The 21,123-nt window shown below is 42.6% G+C and overlaps 1 protein-coding gene across 1 annotated transcript; it reads right to left on the bottom strand.

The window, feature by feature from the left end:
- Nucleotides 1-293: 293 nt before the first annotated feature.
- Nucleotides 294-6,663, bottom strand: adm2b (adrenomedullin 2b). Its single transcript, XM_055932930.1, has 3 exons — nucleotides 6,579-6,663; nucleotides 6,082-6,324; nucleotides 294-1,544 (listed from the first exon to the last, which is right to left on the bottom strand). Exons 2-3 carry the CDS (start codon nucleotides 6,180-6,182, stop codon nucleotides 1,112-1,114), a joined length of 534 nt encoding a protein of 177 aa, XP_055788905.1. The 5' UTR covers nucleotides 6,183-6,324; nucleotides 6,579-6,663; the 3' UTR covers nucleotides 294-1,111.
- Between the last annotated feature and the right edge of the window lie 14,460 nt (nucleotides 6,664-21,123).

Here is a 21,123-nt window from a genome sequence, read left to right as displayed (position 1 = left end):
CTTGTTTATTTTTTATTAGTCTTTTGAGGTTTGTTTGTTCCCTGCTATTTTTACCACTTTGTGGAGTTTCTTTGTGTTTTTGGAGGATATCCATTTTTTCCTCTTGGCTTTATTTTTGTCGTTGTGGATTTAGATTCTTTGCCTGAAGATCTTTTCCTTTAATAAACCACCATCTCTAGTACTGCTGTGTCTGCCTCATCTTCTGTGTTCTGCCGACTATTAGTGACTGTTTCTCACACCGGATCCTGACAGACACAACACACTCACAAGACACATTTAAACACATACTCTTTATTAAATATGACAGCTTATACAAAGATATAGACTAAGATGAATAAAACAGACAATGTACATTTGGGGAAACATTTCGGCCACATTTGTTTCACTGGTTTAGTCAGTGAAATATTTACAACAAATAAGCTTGAATAAATTTAAGATTAAACAACATATCTTTAAACGTTCAAGTCATAGCAAACATAAAACAGTATTTACTTTAAAGTGCTTTACGGGTTTCTAATACACTTGACCTAGTAGCTCACTAGACACATCTAACAGGAAATAAGAGCTACATATCAGACTTCATGGGACGACATGAGATTAGGAAGGTTCATAGGGCGATATGGGACTGTGAAGCTTCTTAAGGCTGTTTTGGACTATAGGGGGCTGTGACTGATTAGAGCCTTTAGAAAAGGACACATATTCTAAACTTGAGAGTGAGAGAGAGAGAGATAATTGAAATTGAGAGTTTAGAGACACACAAGAATATAGGGATGATCATGGAGGGGATTGTAGATCAGCTCAGCTCATTGGGGACAGAAATAATGACTCTCTAACTCAGAACAACAAGGTATTATAGACCTCCTTCCACCCTACCCACAGTCAGCACTTAAAACTCTAAGTTTCTTCAACCACCTTGCATCTGACCCACATTCTGCCGTTAGCTGTGTCTGTGTATAGGTTGTTGTCTTGTTCATAAATGTATTCAGATGTGGCTCTGCCTGTGTGTTGCTTGTTGATTACGTTATTCAGCTGTAGCTGTGCCTGTTTGTTGGTTGCCGATAAAGTTATTCAACAGTGACTGTGCCTGTTTGTTGGTTGCCGATAAAGTTATTCAGCCGTAGCTGTGCGGGCTACGGGGGTTGATGGGGGAGGAGTCTTGTCTCCCACTCTGTCCAATCAGCTGGTAGAGTCGGTGACTGAGGTTCTGAACTTGACAGGTTCCCAGGACACACCCCACCCTCATCAGCTGACCCTGGCCGCGCCCACCGCTACCATTGGCATGACGGCGACCCCGTGACGTCCCCTCTCTAGAGAGGTGGTAGTTCTGGCCAGGCAGTAGACTGGATGGCTTTGCCAGTGGGCCTTCATGGTCAGGCATTAGGTTAGACTGCCTCGGGGGTCCTTTAGGGAGCAGGGCCCTCCAGACGGCCCATCTGTTTCTAAGGGCAACACTGTCGTCCAGGGCAACAGTCGGGGTGACAACCGTCGCCATAGTGAGAGACGAAGACAACCCAGGTGTCCAGGAGGTTCTGGATAATATAAACCTAAGAGAGAAAGAGAGAGACAGTCGCATACATGCCGCAAAAACACGCACACACACACACAAACACACACACACACACACACACCCCAGTCAGGTACAGCAGTCAGGTACAGCAATTACTACTTGGATTTCTGAGTGTAATTTGAGCATTGAGACGAGGAGGAATGTTTCACAGACACACTCGGAACAGGAGAACTGAGAGAGGCAGAGAGTGAGAGACCTCGCTCCAGAAATATGCTGTGCAAGAACCTCATATTCCAGACACAAATGAACTTGGCTTTTTTAATATACTGTATAGGAGAAAATGTCCAGTTATACAACTCATACAGTAATGACAGTCATGCTTATTAATGTTTCTATATTTAAGTTAAAGCCTTACGAGACATTTCTAGGGATTCATTCAATGATTGCAGTCTCATATGATTAGTAATGTATTTACAGTTAATCAACAACACCTCTTTGTTTTTTAAGTCTTAAGAAATGTCTAAACAACACACACCAGAGAAAGAGTGGGAGAGACTTCCTGAGACCTACTCAGTCAAGAGCCTCTACTCCTCTTCTCTATTTTACTGCTTCATCTTTTATACTTAGGCTTTTCACCTCCCTCCCTCCCCTCCTTTCTTGTCTCTCACTCTACTACAATGGCCTCTCCCCTCGTTTCCCCCCCACGCTTTCTCTTCATTCCCTCCCTCCTTTATCCAGCAGTTTGAGTGGCAGTAAGAGGCTGTCTGATGAGTTGGGTGACCTGCCTGAGCGATTATGCAACACACACACTCTCTCACACACACACACACACACACACACACACACACACACACACACACACACACACACACACACACACACACACACACACACACACACACACACACACACACACACACACACACACACACACACACACACACACACACACACACACACACACACACACACACACACACACAGCCACCTACCCACCAAAGACACGCTGTACGAATTACCCTGAATGAGCCATGAGCTCCCATAAAGGCAACAAAAGTTAAACTTTGGGTCAGGGTCTCTAAATAATGCTAATTTAACCATTTGATTTAAATGCAATTTTCTACTGCTTCAGTGGTAAATATGAAAATAAAAACGTATTCTAAATTGAACGAACACGCCCACCTCTCTGTCATGGTTTAAACTGTATTTCGGCCACTTTTCATGTTTCCCAACTTTTCTGTTTACAAAAAAGACACATCAATTAATTCAGGTTACAATCGTTGAATGTCATTACACTTTATGGTGTTGTGTAACAGCTGTGTCTTTCCATTCATCAAACGGCGAGTGCACAGTGGACTGTTTGGACCTGGAATTATTTTGCAGTGGACGAATGTGCGCAAGTAGCCTAGTTTTTGAAGGAATTTGTTTGACAATCACATGAAAACATCATGACTGGTTGCGTTCATGCCACATTTAAAGTTATTACATTTTTACAGTTAAATTGCCGTTTTTATTAGGTCCATAAAAAAATGGGTGCACCTGCAAGTGTGTCCACACATACGAGGTCCCGTGAAAAAAATTGAGGCCCCTCCAAATGTCATGATATAATTCACTTTGACTGTACTGCTAAAACAGTCCTTTTCTGTGTCTATCCATCTGTCAGCCTGTGTTTGTAAGTGCGTGCGTGGATCACACAGCGTGTTGCAACATTAGTGTTTATGTTACCTGAACCCTTTTACACACTAAATAATATTAGTCTAATATTAGTCATGAATGGGCATATGGCCTGTGAGTGTTGATGACAGGAGACACCGTGTCTGCTTCAGAGTCTCATTCATCTCTTTCATCTGACAACCTACACACACTGGCGCACGCATGCCAAACAAAAGTAAAAGCAACTCTGACTGGTAACATGAAAGTCCATGGTTTAGTTCTATGTAAAAGAGACCTAGCCTGGACTCCAAAGTGAATGTCTCCCTGTTTCACTACTATTTCACTTCACTGATTCAGTCTGGCTTTCCTCCAATAGAAGGCCATTTTGAATAATGCAGAAAGTAAATGGTCCAATCAGCATCTCCTCAGAAACTATGGTAGGTTTTAGCAAGACTTAGTTGGAGGAGGGTGATACTAATTCAGGTCTTGGATCAGGTGACTCCACTGTACGATGGGCTAGCCAACCCTACCTCGTTAGCACCCTTCCATCCCTCAATTATCTTCCTACAGATGCTGTCATTCTAATGTGACGAGTGTGCATAAACTATATCAACTCATGGAGGGATTACGAACAGTCCATGTTCTCATTACTCTCTATGCCATTTGCATGTGTACTGTAGCTGTTATTTTATTGCATTAGTTGACAAAATGCAGATTTCACTGTTATTGTTTAGTTTTACTGTTACACTCTAGAAAAACAAGCTTTAGGTATGAGCTCAAACCATTTTCAACACCATCTGCCCAAACTATAGTGTATGTGAGGTAATGTAGGCTGGTATGCAGGCCTATTTTTAATATCCAGTAATCCAGTGTGTTATTCAGTCCTCTCTGAAGGGACATCAGGACCCCGTGTAAAATGGCTGCCATATTTAACCACACAGGTCAACGGTCACAGAGACACACACATTCTCTCTGTTTCCAAACCCTCTGGACATCAGTGAAATGTTAAACGTTAGCTGTACATTAGTAGGACAAACACGTACACCCTACACCTGACTTCCTGGCAGTTATAGTGTTTTCTTATGCTCTATGCACCATTAAGACACACACCTCTCTACCGGTTTGGAGCGCCAGGACCACCTGGGGATCGTGTCAGAACAAGGTCGTCTCCTGAAGAAAAAGGCGCTTGGCACCAAAATGTAGGCCACTGATCAACCACCACCCGCTACTTGTGTGTGTGTGTGTGTGTGTGTGTGTGTGTGTGTGTGTGTGTGTGTGTGTGTGTGTGTGTGTGTGTGTGTGTGTGTGTGTGTGTGTGTGTGTGTGTGTGTGTGTGTGTGTGTGTGTGTGTGTGTGTGTGTGTGTGTGTGTGTGTGTGACATATGATTCCCTCAGATTACACAGACTCACAAAGAATTTGAAAACAAATAACATTTTGATAAACTCCCATATCTATTAGGTGAAAGAGAGAACGAGAGAGAAGTGGTGACGGCCCCCTCTATGTGACTAATAACGATTGACTGGTGTAGAAATAAAGATAAAGTTTGGGTGGAGAGAATGAGAAATGACTACTGTTTCTGATCAAATGATAAAGTCTGCAGAGATCTGATGAAATACTGATTCTAGCATCAGACTACTGTACCTGATCACTACCTCTGAATACGGAGGGGCTGTGTGTATGCGTGTGCGTGTGCGTACGTCCATTTGTGTGAATAAAGAGCTACTCTTGCATTCCTCCCAGGTTAGAGCCCAGCATGAGCCCTGAACCAAAGAGAAGCACACACCAGCCATCTTTCTCACACTAACCCCCTCACAACCACTTCAGATGAGAGAAACACTACTTCCCTACTTCTCCTTTCTCTCTTCCGCCTGTCCTTTTCAACTCTTTACATGTCTCATTTATTTTACATTTGAGTCATTTAGCAGACACTTATCTAGAGCGATTGGTTCCCCGTGGGAATCAAACCCACAACGCTGGCATTGAAAGCGTAATGCTCTACCAACTGAGCCACACAGGACCTGTATCACTGTAAGACACCCACCACATGCACACGCACATACACATGTGACAGGTTATTATAAAAATGTGTAATGTTAGGTGGAGGACTGGAGTTGAGAAACACTGTGGTAAGATACCATAACTAGCACCTGCTCCATTAGTTAGCATTCAAAACACAGCTTCCAGAGAGATACTGGTCACTACAGTAGGTCTCTGATAAAGCTATTTACTCCCTACTGTAAACACACACACACAAACACAACTGTACACACAACACTGAGCAACACACTGCCCCTCAACCTTCCCTCACAAACTGAGGTGTTAATATTGTGTATCAGTGGTCCCAATCCTTATTAATCACAACGGAAACAAACACACACGCACACACCCGCATAGCCCTCCACCTCCCTCTCATTCATTATACAGGGTCATTCTTCCGGGGGCTTTTAGAGGAATTACCTCATTCTGTTGTTGTAACCTTTTCACACATAACTTACTGCCACTGCAATGGCCAGACAGAGAGCGAGGTTAGGGGCAGGGTGTGTGTGTAAAATAAAGAAGATGGGGGGTGTATAATTTATGTTCCATCACTCCCTTCCACCTAATACACTGAAGCAGACACACACATCGCAAAGACAGATATGATGAACCAAACAGTGAACACAGAGATTGGCCCACAGCTCTGTCTGGATCAATATCATTAGTTCATAATGTCTCTTCTTAAATATGTTGCATTATGGACTGCTTGATCTCCATCCTTCAAAATAATAATAATGTAATGACACCTTATTTTGCCTTGCACCCTCACTTCCTAAAACCTAGGACTAGCATACTGTAATTTGATTGATTTACTACAGTAGTCTAGAGGTTTGTAGCAAAACGATGTTATATCAGTCACAGTGATAGTGTGAAGTGGCCGTACCTGTGAGGCTCTGTCCGGGCTGGCCGCGGCAGGGCCAGGGTGTGTGTCTCCACCGTTAGCAGGCTAAGGCAGCAGAGCCATGCCGGGAACAGTGAGGGCATAGCGGCAAGCGGGAGTCACAACCCTCGGGTACAGGTTACAACAGGACAGAAAAGCTCAACTGAAGAAAAACTCCACTGTTCTCAGGCAAAGGCAGAATCTCCCCTCACTGAGGAATGGTTTAGTTAGCGCACCTGTTGAAGTCTAAAAGAAACAAACGTGGAATTCCTTAAATTAATAACTATCAGTATATCATAACTAAGGTATTTAGTTGTAAGCTAATTGCGTGACAAAATAGCAGCAATTTTGCGAAATTCAATGTCAAAACGATGCATCAAGATTTCATGACAAAAACATTTAAATCAACTTTTCAACTGTTTGAATTATTCAGAATAACGCTTTCCTGATTGAAAATCACCTAAACAAGATTATATTAACAGTCCTAGTAGGCTACTAACCTAGTTTGGTGTTAATAATTATCAGTGTAGTCTCGGTTGCGTCTTGCGGGTTCAGACAGAACTCTGGAGATGATAGTGCGCTGGCATGGCGCGCCTTTATAATTCGGGAGCAGGGCCTGATTAATGCAGGGGCTTAAAGGGCTGAAGCCCCGGGACCCCAGCCCGTAAGGGGCCCTTGAGGCAGATAATTTTTTTTAAATATTTTTTTTACTGCAACCGCCAACCACAGGAGCCCGCTTTCAATGAGTTTAGATAGCCTGCTGCTGCTAATCACCAGCTGTGGGAGGAGAGGAAGTGGGGGGACCCTGCTTTGGTTGGGCACAATAAAAGGCCACTCTTAAATGTGTATTTTTATCACACAACAAAATGCCACAGATGTCTCAAGTTTTGAGGGAGCGTGCAATTGGCATTCTGACTGCAGGAATGTCCACCAGAGCTGTTAACAGAGAATTTCATCTTGATTTATCTATGATTAGCCACCTCCAACGGGATTTTAGAGAAACCGTCTCAGGGAAGCTCATCTGCGTGCTCGTTGTCCTCACCAGGGTCTTGACCTAACTGAAGATCTGCGTTATAACCAACTTCAGTAGGCAAATGCGCACCTTCAATGGCCTCTGGCACGCTGGAGAAGTGTGCTCTTCATGGATGAATCCCAGTTTCAACTATACATGTCAGATGGTAGACAGCGTGTGTGGCGTGTGTGGGAGAGCGGTTTGCTGATGTCGACTTTGTAAACAGAGTGCCCCACGGTGGTGGTGGGGTTATGGTATGGGCATGCATAAGCTACAGAAAACGAACTCAATTGCGTTTTATCATTGGCAATTTGAATGCACAGAGATACTGTGACAAAATCCTGAGGCCCATTGTCATGCCATTCATCCGCCGCCATCACCTCATGTTTCAGCATGATAATGCACAGCCCCATGTCGCAAGGATCTGTACAAAATTCCTGGAAGCTGAAAATGTCTCAGTTCTTCCATGGCCTGCATACTCACCACCCATGTTTGGAACGCTCTGGATCGACGTGTGCGACAGCGTGTTCCAGTTCCCGTCAATATCCAGCAACTTCGCACAACCATTTAAGAGGAGTAGGACAACATTCCACAGGCCACAATCAACAGCCCGATCAACTCTATGCGAAGGAGATGTGTCGCACTGCATGATGGCAGACAGTAACACCAGATACTCACTGATTTTCTGATCCACACTCCTACTTTTTTTAAAGGTAGCTGTGACCAACAAATGCATATCTGTATTCCCAGCCAGATGAAATCCATAGATTAGGGCGTAATGAATTAATTTCAACTGACTGATTTCCTTATGTGAACTGTAACTCAGTAAAATATTTGAAATTGTTGCATGTTGGGTTAATAATTTTGTTCAGTGTGCATTACTAGGCTGTTAAGACCTGCTGTGTAAAGTACTCTATTCAATCCGTATCGCGGAAGTTCAGCGTTACATCGTGAGTGAAATTTAGGGCTAGATTCTATTAGAACCATCCTAGCCGATACCCGCGTAGTGGTTTTTTTTGTGTGTCGGAGGTGGAACTGCGGTAGAGCTGTCAAATCCACAAGCGGCTCCCAGCATTATACCTAAAGCCAGTGGTGAAAAAGTACCTAATTGTCATACTTCAGTAAAAGTAAAGATACCTTAATAGAAAATGACTCCAGTAAAAGTCGCCCGGTAAAATATTACTTGAGTAAAAGTCTAAGAGTATTAGGTTTTAACTTTACTTAAGTGTCAAAAGGAAATGTAATTGCTAAAATATACTTAAATTTAAGCAAACCAGACAAAACCATTACATTTTTTATATATTATTTTTATGGGTAGCCAAGGGCACACTCCAACACTCAGTTAAAAACCTCTTAAGGATCTCTACAGATTGGTCTCCCACCCGCGGGACGGTTGAGCTAATGTGCGCTAATGCAATTAGCATGAGGTTGTAAGTAACAAGAACATTTCCCAGGACATAGACATATCTTATATTGGCAGAAAGCTTAAATTCTTGTTAATCTAACTGCACTGTCCAATTTACAGTAGCTATTACAGTGAAAGAATGCCATGCTATTGTTTGAGGAGAGTGCACAGTTATGAACTTGAAAAGTTATTAATAAACCAATTAGGCACATGTGGGCAGTCTTGATACAACATTTTGATCAGATATGCAATGGTTCATTGGATCATTCTAAAACTTTGCACATGGAGTGCTGCCATTTAGTGGCGAAAACCTAAATTGCGCCTGGACTGGAATAATACATTACGGCCTTTCTCTTGCATTTCAAAGATGATGGTACAATTTTTTTTTTTTTTAACAGTTGGTTTATTCTTTGTATTATCTTTTACCAGATCTAATTTGTTATATTCTCCTACATTAATTTCCCATTTCCACAAACTGCAAAGTGTTTCCTTTCAAATGGTATCACGAATTTGCATATCCTTGCTTCAGGTCCTGAGATATAGGCAGTTCGATTTTGGTATGTGAGTTTAGGCGAAAATTGAAAAAAGAGGTGGATCCTTTTAAATAAAGATAAATAAAGGTTAAATAAAAATAAAACTCAGACATCGTTTACAAACGAAGCATGTGTGTTTAGTGAGTCCGCCAGATCAGAGGCAGTAGGGATGACCAGGGATGTTTTCTTGATATGTACGTGAATGGGACCATTTTCCTGTCCTGCTAAGCATTCAAAATGTAATGACTACATTTGGGTGTCAGGGAATTTGAATGAAATAAAAAGTACATTATTTTATTTAGAAATGTAGTGAAGTAAAAGTGATCACATGATCTCAGAATATATACACCTGTTCTGAAAGGCCCCAGAGTCAGCAACACCACTAAGCAAGGGGCACCACGAAGACCAAGGAGCTCTCCAAACAGGTCAGGGACAAAGTTGTGGAGAAGCACATATCTGGGTTGGGTTATAAAAAAATATCAGAAACTTTAAACATCCCATGGATCAACATTAAATCCATTATTAAAAAATGGAAAGAATATGGCACCACAACAAACCTGCCAAAAGAGGGCTGCCCACCAAAACTCACGGACCAGGCAAGGAGGGCATTAATCAGACAGGCAACAAAGAGACCAAAGATAACCCTGAAGGAGCTGCAAAGCTCCACAGCGGAGATTGGAGTATCTGTCCATAGGACCACTTTAATCCATACACTCCACAGAGTTGGGCTTTATGGAAGAGTGGCCAGAACAAGCCATTGCTTAATGAAAAAAATAAGCAAACACGTTAGGTGTTCGCCAAAAGGCATGTGGCGAACATATGGAAGAAGGCCCTCTGGTCAGATGAGACTAAAATTGAGCTTCTTGGCCATTAAGGAAAACGCTATGTCTGGCGCAAACCCAACACCTCTCATCACCTGAGAACACCATCCCCACGGTGAAGCATGGTGGTGGCAGCATCATGCTGTGTGATGTTTTTCGTCTGGCATTGGACTGGGGAACTGGTCAGAATTGAAGGAATGATGGATGGCGCTAAATACAGGGAAATTCTTGAGGGAAACCTGTTTCAGTCTTCCAGAGATTTGAGACTGGGACAGAGGTTCACCTTCCAGCAGGACAATGACCCTAAGCATTCTGCTGAAGCAACACTCAAGTGGTGTAAGGGGAAACATTTAAATGTCTTGGAATGGATGTGTCAAAGCCCAGACCTCAATCCAATTGAGAATCTGTGGTATGACTTAAAGATTGCTGTATACCAGCAGAACCCATCCAACTTGTAGGAGCTGGAGCAGTTATGCCTTGAAGAATGGAATAAAATTCCAGTGGCTAGATGTGCCAAGCTTATAGAGACATACCCCGAGAGACTTGCAGCTTGGGGGAGGAGGGTGGGGGGTGAATAGTTATGCTCGCTTAAGTTTTCAGTTTTTTTTGTCTTATTTCTTGTTTGTTTCAGAAGAAAAACTATTTTGCATCTTCAAAGTGGTAGGCATGTTGTGTAAATCAAATGATACAAATCTCCCCAAAACTATTTTAATTCCAGGTTGTAAGGCAACAAAATAGGAAAAATGCCAAGGGGGTGAATACTTTCACAAGCCACTGTGGTAAAGTACAGATACCCCTCCCCCCCCAAAAAATGACTTAAGTGGTACTTAAAAGTATTTTTACTTAAGTACTTTACACCACTGCTTAAAGCCAACATTGCCATTAGCTGCACGGAGTTGCATTAAGAGAAATTACATGCAGCCTTGTTCACAAGTTCGAACACTGGGATGTGAGATGTAATCTACACCTCGATTAGGCTGATAGAAATCCTCATTATTTCATTTAATGATTATACATTTTCAATTATTTCTATATAGCCTACACTTTCTCGTTCTGAACTTGACGTAGTTCAGAACGAGTGGGATAGGTGTGACTATTTGACAATGAGCACATGGTCAGCTTCTCCCATTTTTGACAGCTCCAACGCATTTTCACCTCCAACATCGCCAAAACATCAGGGTGTTAGTTATCACCAGGCTAGACATTAAAGGAGCAATGGAGTTAAAACGTGATTTTCCAGATTTTTTTATAGGCTATTTCCAGTTGTGTAAATTACTTAAGTAAACATACTTTAAAGTACTACTTAAGTAGTTTTGGGGGGTATATGTACTTCACTATTTATATTTTTGACAACTTTTACTTTTACTTCACTACATTCCTAAAGAAAATATTGTACTTTTTACTCCATACATTTTCCCTGACACCCAAAAGTACTCGTTGCATTTTGAATACTTAGCAGGACAGAAAATGGTCAAATTTGCACAATTATCAAGACAAAATCCCTGGTCATCCCTATTGCCTCTGATCTGGCAGACTCACTAAACATAAGTGCTTTGTTTTTAAATTATGTCTGAGTGTCGGCGTGTGAAAATTGTGCCATCTGGTTTGCTTAATATAAGGATCTTTTTATTATTCGTACTTTTACTTTTGATACTTCAGTATATTTTAGCAACTACATTTACTTTTGACACTTAAACATATTTAAAACCAAATACTTTTAGACTTTTACTCTAGTACTTTACTGGGTGACTTTCACTTTTACTTGAGTCATTTTTTCTTTACTTTTACTCAAGTATGACAATTTAGTACTTTTTCCACCACTGGCTATTTCCACACTATGAGGTCGAATTAGAGCTTTGAAATCGTGAAAAGTATGATAACGCCCTTTTTGTGTAAGAGCTGTTCTAAAAAACAATTGGCACACGTCATGATGTCACAATGTGATCTGATTATACTAGACCAATGTCTGTTCATCTGGGTAAGGGGGTGGGCTCTAGACCATCTTATCAGCCAATCAGGACTGTGTATGAAAATATCTTCAAACGTGTTTCCTAATGCCCACACATTCAGTTCTGAGCATTTGAAGTACCAAAGGAGGCTCAGGGAAATAAATGGTAAAAAATATATTTTTGAGTAAAAAAAAAAGATTATATAAACACACACAGTGATTTATTAGACATAGAATGATGATTAAACAAATTCTTACAAAGACTGCATGGGGGCTTTAAAGGAAAAGTTCCTGTGTTAGTGGAAACTGTATTCACGTTAAACTCTGAAAAAGTCGGCTGAGTCAATAGGAAATTGCCTATACATTTCTATCGCGCAATCTGTAACGCTTCAGCAATACAGATAGAATAGAGCCCTAGACTGTTTTTTTTCCAGACTTCTAGCTGTGTGGGAACTGGAAAGCATCTCGAAATGTCTTTATAGGCCCCTATGCATTCTGTATTAACTCATACCCACTGTATAAAGACCGTTGTAAAGGAACTATGAGCTGCTATAAATGGTTAGAGATTCAGAGTGTACAGCATCATTTTTTAAGTGTTGGAAATGTCTAATGTGTTAATTGTCTATGATGATATAGAGATTGATATTAGAGAGATTAGAGATATACTGGATGTGAGATGGGTCACCCCACAGACAGTAAAAAGTATTGTTTTACAGGCCTGTCTCAGTGGTCACTCTGGGCTGTCTCTATTGGTCAGCGGGACTCTCAGCGTATTCTGTTCCTCCAATCACCTCTCTGGCCTTTTTAAACCAGAACCCGGCCTGGTGACATTCAGTAAAACAAGCTGCAAAATGTGACATTTATTAAAAAACGTTTATTGTGAGGTACAGAAATAAAGGAGTGTGGCTCTTAGTCCAGTGTCACCATGCCCATTTAAAGCTTTAGTAACAAAACCTCTGTGATGGAGTTGATTTAGTGAACTACACTTACATGATGAGTAACCTTGCCTGAAACCCAAGTTCAAACCCAGGCAGTCACACCCGTTAGTGTTAGAGCCTACAGTGATATATGACTTCAGTATGATGTCACATAATGATAAGATACCCCATTCACTCACTCTGACTAAAGACTGTTAGAGGTATCATAGAGAGTTTTTGGAGTGTGGAAAAAAAGATTCCTGTGCCTACAGGAGGGGCTCCGCAACGAAGATGGACACTATACTGACAATCATTATTGCAGTGTCAGTTTTGTATAACTTTTGCAAGAGACAAGGAGACGAGTTACCCGAGTAGGCTGAGGAGGACCTACCTGAAGAGAATGGAGAAGATGGCAACATGCTGCCAATGCAACTGGAATGCTGTAAGGAGAACCTTGATTGAGAACCATTTTGCAGCCTAAATTGTATATTTGAATAGACAAGTACAATTCCTAATTAGGCTGTCTGTATTAAAATGTATTATTACGACATTGTTATTCTCAATACCATACAGGGTGGAACTGGAAGCACCAGAACACAAGAGTGGGGACAAGACTGGAGGACACCAAATTGCTTGGAAAGCATTGTTTTAATAAATAATTATATAACTTAAAAGATCAGCATTCTTTACACAGTGGGCATTTGTTTCTCCGAAGAAGTTTCTGTTTCTGAAATTGCAGTAGCTATTTTTGTAAATTCAGGACCTAGAATGTTTCTCTCACTCCAGCTCTCTCCAAAACACCAATATGAGCTTGGTTCAGGTCAGTTCGGGAGTGTTTGCTTGGCCTCTCTGGTGTTTTGCTGCTGGTGCCATGGCTGGTACAATATCCAGGCACTGCCGTTACGTCTACTCCTGCTCCCCCTCTCCAGCGCTCGACGTTGCCGGTCTACTAACCACCGGTCCTCGGAGAGTTAGGTAAAGTTCAAACATGGTCCTTTACTCAGGTATAACATGTTACAGGTCACAACATCCTATTCAGACACTGATAATGCACCTGTTTATATATCCTAGATATGTGCCCCACTAGTGCCATCTATGGGTTGGCATTATGCCCATTATCTTAACATATGGATGAGGTCCTCCACGTAAAAAATTTCCAGAGGGGTATCACCTCCAACAAGCGGAGGATTCTCTACCACAAGTTAACCCAGCAAGCCAGCACCCCAGCCCTGCCAACAGTCCGCCCAGGTCAGCGATGCCCAATGTGACAGTGATGCCCAAATATGACAGGTCTCTATCCAAATTCTGTGGCTTCCTACTGCAGTGCTCCTTCTATTTCACTCATCAGATGGGAGCACCTACCACCGCGAGGTCCAAGGTTGCCACGGTTATTTCCCTTCTGCCCGGACGGGCGTTGGAGTGGGCTACGGCCGTGTGGGAGAGAGGAGAGGAGGAGCTAGGTTCCTATGAGGGGTTCATGGCTCTGTTCAGGGGGTCTTCGACCATCCACCGGGGGGCAGAGGGGGGGGGGGGGGCTTGGGTGAGTGCCTACTTCAACTACTCACCTTTTGGACAGTGGCAGCATCCAGCAGATGGAATGTGCCGCTTTGCGCCCTATTCAGAAGAGGATTAGAGGTCCAGACGGACGTGGCGTGCCTAGAAGGCAATCCTTCTTCGTGGGCGTAGGCACCGCAATCGCCTCTCTACCTCCTTCGTTGACCGTTCTGAGTCAAAGCCTGAACCCATGGACGTGGGGGCCTAATGCCCCCCCCCGCAGCTGAGCGACGCCGTCGGAGACAGTTAGGGCTCTGTCCCTATTGTGGCTAGGAAGGGTGTCCGGTACGTCCCAACCCGGAATCCACGAGAGCAGAGGGACAGCTCTAGTGGATTTCGGTGCCGCAGGGAATTTTATTGATCAGGCCCTTGCCTCCTCCCTGCACTTCATACCCGTTCTCCTCTCCGTTTCAGTTCCAAGTGTTGGCTATGCGACCATTGGGATCCGGCACTATTACGCACGTCACAGGTCCACTCACCCTCACTGTGGGAGCCAAGCACCAGGAAAGTCTTTCCTTCCTCATCACCTCTGCATCGGTGCACAAAGTCATCCTTGGCCTCACATGGCTCCAACTCCATAATTCCACCATCTCCTGTTCAGAGAGGAGGATCACCACCTGGGGACCAGAATGTTGGAGGACTTGCTTTCCCGCACCCTGTGGTTCCATATCAGTGGAGGGCCCTGTGAGTGTCCACCAGCTCATCAATCGGTCCTCCTGTATTGTTGGCCTTGTGTTTTGGGATGTAGATGTGGACATCCAGCAGGCTCTGGAGAGCAAACCCACTCCTGCCACCTGCCCCCTGGACCGCATCTACATCCCCACGGACTTAGATATCACATAAATGATGTAATATGCCAGGGATATGTATACTGAAGCTAAGAAAGTAATACTAAGTGTATGTTGTGTAGTAAGTTAGTAGTTCATGTGCCTCACACTTATTACTTGGTCCCTTTCCCCCTCAACTTAGCCTACTGTTCTGACTAGGTGGTGGACATGTAGCCTATAGCCTGTTTTAGAGAAATGTCATCATCTGCTTATATTCCCCCTTTATTTATTATATGTTTTTGACTTGGTGTACAGGGAGAATACTGTAAGAATGGCCCATGTTCTGAATTATGTCGCTGTACATTTCAAAGTACTAAACAAATAGTTATTTTGACTACGTCCTACTTAGCTCGCTCATTATTGTAACGTCTTAATCGAAATTACGGATCGCTTCTTATACGCTGATCGTTCCCTTATGCCATAGTTTGTACATCTCATTTATCATTGTAACGACGGGTGAGTGAAATGAGTGAGGAGTCAAATGCAGAGAACGAAATGAACGGGAAAACGCTTTAATGTCCTTCAAAAACGTAACAGGTCCAAACATGGGTGAATGCCCAAAACACTGGCGCTAAACAAACCCCAAACCTTGTTACAAACACTGGACAGCGAAAAACCCAAAACAAGACACGATACATCACCAAACAACCAACAAGCCCGCACAAACACTAGCGGGCAAAACTAACCTAAATAGCACCTATCCCAAAACCCCAACAAGGAACAGGTGAAAACATTTAGACAGACATAAACGAAAAGGAAAAAGGGATCGGTGGCAGCTAGTAGACCGAAGACGACGACTGCCGAGCGCCACCCGAACAGGAAGGGGAGCCACCTTCGGTGGTATTCGTGACAATCATTAGTATCTTATTCATCATTTTTGGCAATGTTGGAATGATTTCATTGTTTTGCTTACTCTGTGTATTATAATTAGCTCATGTGCTTTTCTTGACGAGGATGAGATAGTATATAATGCTGTTGGGTCTTTAACCATGTTTGCCAGTGACAGTCAATCATTCCATTTTTTTAATTTTTGAAGTTCAGTAATAGAGACATGTAATTCCAGTTGATATTGCCAGGGTTTTGTTTGCGCAATGCGCTGTCTGTGCGTCGGTATATTGGTTTTGTATTCTCCTTCCTTTTTAGACCACATAGGCCTAATAAAATACTTCAAATGGTAGGTTAACCGAGTGTCTGTCTGTCTGTCTGTCTGTCTGTCTGTCTGTCTGTCTGTCTGTCTGTCTGTCTGTCTGTCTGTCTGTCTGTCTGTCTGTGGTGACTTGAAGAAGAGTAATCTGTCTGTCTGTCTGTCTGTCTGTCTGTCTGTCTGTCTGTCTGTCTGTCTGTCTGTCTGTCTGTCTGTCTGTCTGTCTGTCTGTCTGTGGTGACTTGAAGAAGAGTAAAGTTAAGGCCTCATCATCTTGATGAATTTAACAAACAGATTACCGACCATTTCGAATCCCAACATACCTTCTCCGCTATGCAATCTGGTTTCAGAGCTGGTCATGGGTGCACCTCAGCCACGCTCAAGGTCATAAACGATATCTTAACCGCCATTGATAGGAAACAATACTGTGCAGCCGTATTCATTGACCTGGCCAAGGCTTTTGACTGTCAATCACCACATCCTCATCGGCAGACTCGACAGCCTTGGTTTCTCTAATGATTGCCTCGCCTGGTTCACCAACTACTTCTCTGGTCGAGTTCAGTGTGTCAAATCGGAGGGTCTGTTGTCCGGACCTATGGGGGTGCCACAGGGTTCAATTCTTGGACCGACTCTCTTCTCTGTATACATCAATGATGTCGCTCTTGCTGCTGGTGAGTCTCTGATCCACCTCTACGCAGACGACACTATTCTGTATACTTCTGGCCCTTCTTTTGACACTGTGTTAACAACCCTCCAGGCGAGCTTCAATGCCATACAACTCTCCTTCCGTGGCCTCCAATTTCTCTTAAATACAAGTAAAACGAAATGCATGCTCTTCAACCGATCGCTGCCTGCACCTGCCCGCCTGTCCAACATCACTACTCTGGACGGCTCTGACTTAGAATATGTGGACAACTACAAATACCTAGGTGTCTGGTTAGACTGTAAACTCTCCTTCCAGACTCACATCAAACATCTCCAATCCAAAGTTAAATCTAGAATTGACTTCCTATTCTGCAACAAAGCATCCTTCACTCATGCTGCCAAACATACCCTTGTAAAACTGACCATCCTACCAATCCTTGACTTTGGTGATGTCATTTACAAAATAGCCTCCAAAACCCTACTCAATAAATTGGATGCAGTCTATCACAGTGCCATCCGTTTTGTCACCAAAGCCCCATATACTACCCACCACTGCGACCTGTACACTCTCGTTGGCTGGCCCTCGCTTCATACTCGTCGCCAAACCCACTGGCTCCTGGTCATCTACAAGACCCTGCTAGGTAAAGTCCCCCCTTATCTCAGCTCGCTGGTCACCATAGCAGCACCTACCTGTAGCACGCGCTCCAGCAGGTATATCTCTCTGGTTCCTCTCCTTCCAGTTCTCTGCTGCCAATGACTGGAACGAACTACAAAAATCTCTGAAACGGGAAACACTTATCTACCTCACTAGCTTTAAGCACCAGCTGTCAGAGCAGCTCATAGATTACGGCACCTGTACATAGCCCATCTATAATTTAGCCCAAACAACTACCTCTTTACCTACTGTTACGAATCCCGCCGAGGATGGTGCCTCTTCCCGTTCGGGCGGCGCTCGGCGGTCGTCGTCTCCGGCCTACTAGCTGCCACCGATCCCCTTTTCTGTTTTCATTTAGGTTTGTCTGATTGGTTTCACCTGTTTTGTGTTTAGGGTAGGGTGTTATTTAAACCCAGTTGGCCCGCCGACTTTTGTGCGGGCTTGTTATTCTGTTTGTTGTGGTGGTGTTTTTGTATAGTGGATTCGGTCCTAATTTATGTTGGACAATATTTTTGACACGCCCGTTGTTGAGTGGCGTAGCCACCTCATAGATTATTTCTGAGTGAAATAATAAATTCCTGCTCTCTGCACCTGACTCCTTCATTTCACCATCGGAATTGTGACACCTACTGTATTTATTTATTTATTTTGCTCCTTTGCACCCCATTATTTCTATCTCTACTTTGCACTTTCTTCCACTGCAAACCAACCATTCCAGTGTTTTTTTACTTGCTATATTGTATTTACTTCGCCACCATGGCCTTTTTTATATTTTCATTTATTTATATATATATTTTGTTTGCCTTCACCTCCCTTATCTCACCTCACTTGCTCACATTGTATATAGACTTATTTTTCACTGTATTATTGACTGTATGTTTGTTTTACTCCATGTGTAACTATGTGTTGTTGTATGTGTCGAACTGCTTTGCTTTATCTTGGCCAGGTCGCAATTGTAAATGAGAACGTGTTCTCAATTTGCCTACCTGGTTAAATAAAGGTGAAATAAAAAAAAAAATATATATATTTTTTAATCTGAACTATCATCTGTCTGAATTTCTGTCTGTGTCCATTTTGAAAATGCTGAACGAATAGGCCTACCTCGTCGCAGGTTGTTTGCTTGCACTTGCTTATACTTAGAGCTAAATGTTAAAACCTGTTTGGGATAGGGGGCAGCATTTTCACGTTTGGATGAAAAGCGTGCCCAGAGTAACTTCCTGCTACTCAGGCCCAGAAGCTAATATATGCATAGTATTAGTAGATTTGGATAGAAAACACTCTGAAGTTTCTAAAACTGTTTGAAGGATGTCTGTGAGTATAACAGAACTCATATGGCAGGCGAAAACCTGACAAAAATCCAACCAGGAAGTGGGAAATCTGAGGTTTGTAGTTTTTCAACTCATTGCCTTTCTAATATACAGTGTCTATGGGGTCATATTGCACTTTCTAAGGCTTCCACTAGATGTCAACAGTCTTTAGAACCTTGTTTGAGGCGTCTACTGTGAAGGAGGAGAGAATGAGAGCTGTTTCAACCAGATGTCTGGCAGAATGCCATGAGCTGGTCACGCGCGTGGCCGTTAGAGCGACCTGTGTTCCATTGCATTTATAAAGACAAAGGAAATCTCCGGTTTAAACATTATTGAAGATTTATGTTAAAAACATCCTAAAGATTGATTCTATACATCGTTTGACATATTTCTACGAACTGTTAAATAACTTTTTGGACTTTTTGTCTGAACTTTCGCCTGGACTTGCCCGCGCCTCGTGAGTTTGGATTGTGAACTAAACGCGCTAACAAAAAGGAGGTATTTGGACATAAATGATGGACTTTATCGAACAAAACAAACATTTATTGTGGAACTGGGATTCCTGGGAGTACATTCTGATGAAGATCATCAAAGGTAAGTGAATATTTATAATGCTATTTCTGACTTCTGTTGACTCCACAACATGGCGGGTACCTGTATGGCTTGTTTTTGTGTCTGAGCGCCGTACTCAGATTATTGCATGGTGTGCTTTGTTCGTAAAGCTTTTTTAAAATCTTACACAGCGGTTGCATTAAGGAGAAGTATATCTTTAATTCTGTGCATAACACTTGTATCTTTTATCAAAGTTTATGATGAGTATTTCTGTAAATTTATGTGGCTCTCAGAAAATTCGCCGGATGTTTTCGAGGCACAATATGGTGTGCTTTCGCTGTAAAGCCTTTTTGAAATCGGACACGATGGGTAGATTAACAAGAAGTTAAGCTTTAATTTGATGTATTGCACTTGTGAATGTATGAAAGTTAAATATTTAAAAATATATATTTTTGAATTTCGCAGGAGCATATAAAGGACAAGAACTTAGTACTGTTTTACAATGTTTGATGTTACCTTTTAAACAGGATGAGTGTTTTATTTTTAACATCCGCCTTTTCAGCGGATGTTTGGAACCCCTAGCCGTAAGAAGTTTTTAATGATATAAGAAAAAACATTATGAATTTACTGAATATAAATGTAATGTAATAATGTTTGTGTTATGTTCAAAACTCATTTTGGTATTCGTCATTATTATTTAAACCATGTTGGTGCAATCCACCCTATAAACTGTGTGGAGCTGTTAGTTGACAGTGTCGGCCAGTGCCAGGGCATTCCCAATCTAGTCAGAGCAAAAGTGGGAACATATGGGACAACAGTTCTGGGAAAATCCTGATGGTGATTCAGAAGAGCTGAGCAGACCACAGAGAGAGTGGCGGTAAACCATAGCCAAACCACAACAATAGTTGACGTGTAAACTACAGTATGTTAACGGCCTTACCATCATCAACTGGGTCTGATTTCCCACACAGTGATTTATCACAGTGCTTCACAACATTTAGGAACAGCCTAAAATCCCCTGTTCATTAATCCAGATCTGCAGGTTTGCAGAACTGCTGGTTTCCAATTTTTCCCTCAATTCAGATGGATTCAGATCTGAGACAACAGGTAACTGGATTGTCTGGCCAAACAATGACATTAATCAATCAATAGACTACCAGGAATAAAAGGCAACCTCTTGGCCTGGATTGTAGCCCTAGATTTGTAGGCCAGGCTGTCTTTGGCATCATGTCAGGGTGGAGGGATGTGGACACAGCTCAGAGCTGGGTTCTCTGTAGTGAGGGATGGAGAGAGAATGAAAGAGAAAGGTTGGCTGCTTTCACTTAAGAACCGAAAGAAAAACTAGACCGTTATGAAGTCAGGAGAAGTTGAGAGATGGAGAGGAGAGATATGAGAGATATGTTGGGATAAGATATGGTTGGATGGAGGAAAGATGGAGTGATACGGTGTGAAGAGATTAGAGGATCAGTGTCTGGCCCAGATTAAAAGAATACTTTGTGTGTGTGTGTGTGTGTGTGTGTGTGTGTGTGTGTGTGTGTGTGTGTGTGTGTGTGTGTGTGTGTGTGTGTGTGTGTGTGTGTGTGTGTGTGTGTGTGTGTGTGTGTGTGTGTGTGTGTGTGTGTGTGTGTGTGTGTGTGTATGTGTGACTCAGCAGTCTATAGTAATACCTTCTTAGCTCTGCTCTTAACTCAGTGAGCCCAATCACCGTCCAATATGTGCATTAGC

The sequence above is a fragment of the Salvelinus fontinalis genome, chromosome 9 (genome assembly GCF_029448725.1).
Source record: "Salvelinus fontinalis isolate EN_2023a chromosome 9, ASM2944872v1, whole genome shotgun sequence".
Lineage (NCBI taxonomy): Eukaryota > Metazoa > Chordata > Actinopteri > Salmoniformes > Salmonidae > Salvelinus > Salvelinus fontinalis.
Note: the sequence above shows the minus strand (reverse complement) of the source record. Positions and strands in the feature narration are given on the sequence as shown.

What these genes read in the sequence shown, in the direction of transcription:
- adm2b (XM_055932930.1), bottom strand. Translation starts at nt 6,182, where the DNA reads ATGCCCTCACTGTTCCCGGCATGGCTCTGCTGCCTTAGCCTGCTAACG. An exon ending in GCCCGGACAGAGCCTCACAG is followed by an intron (nt 1,545 to 6,081) that starts GTACGGCCACTT and finishes TTTCTCTCTTAG; the next exon opens with GTTTATATTATCCAGAACCT.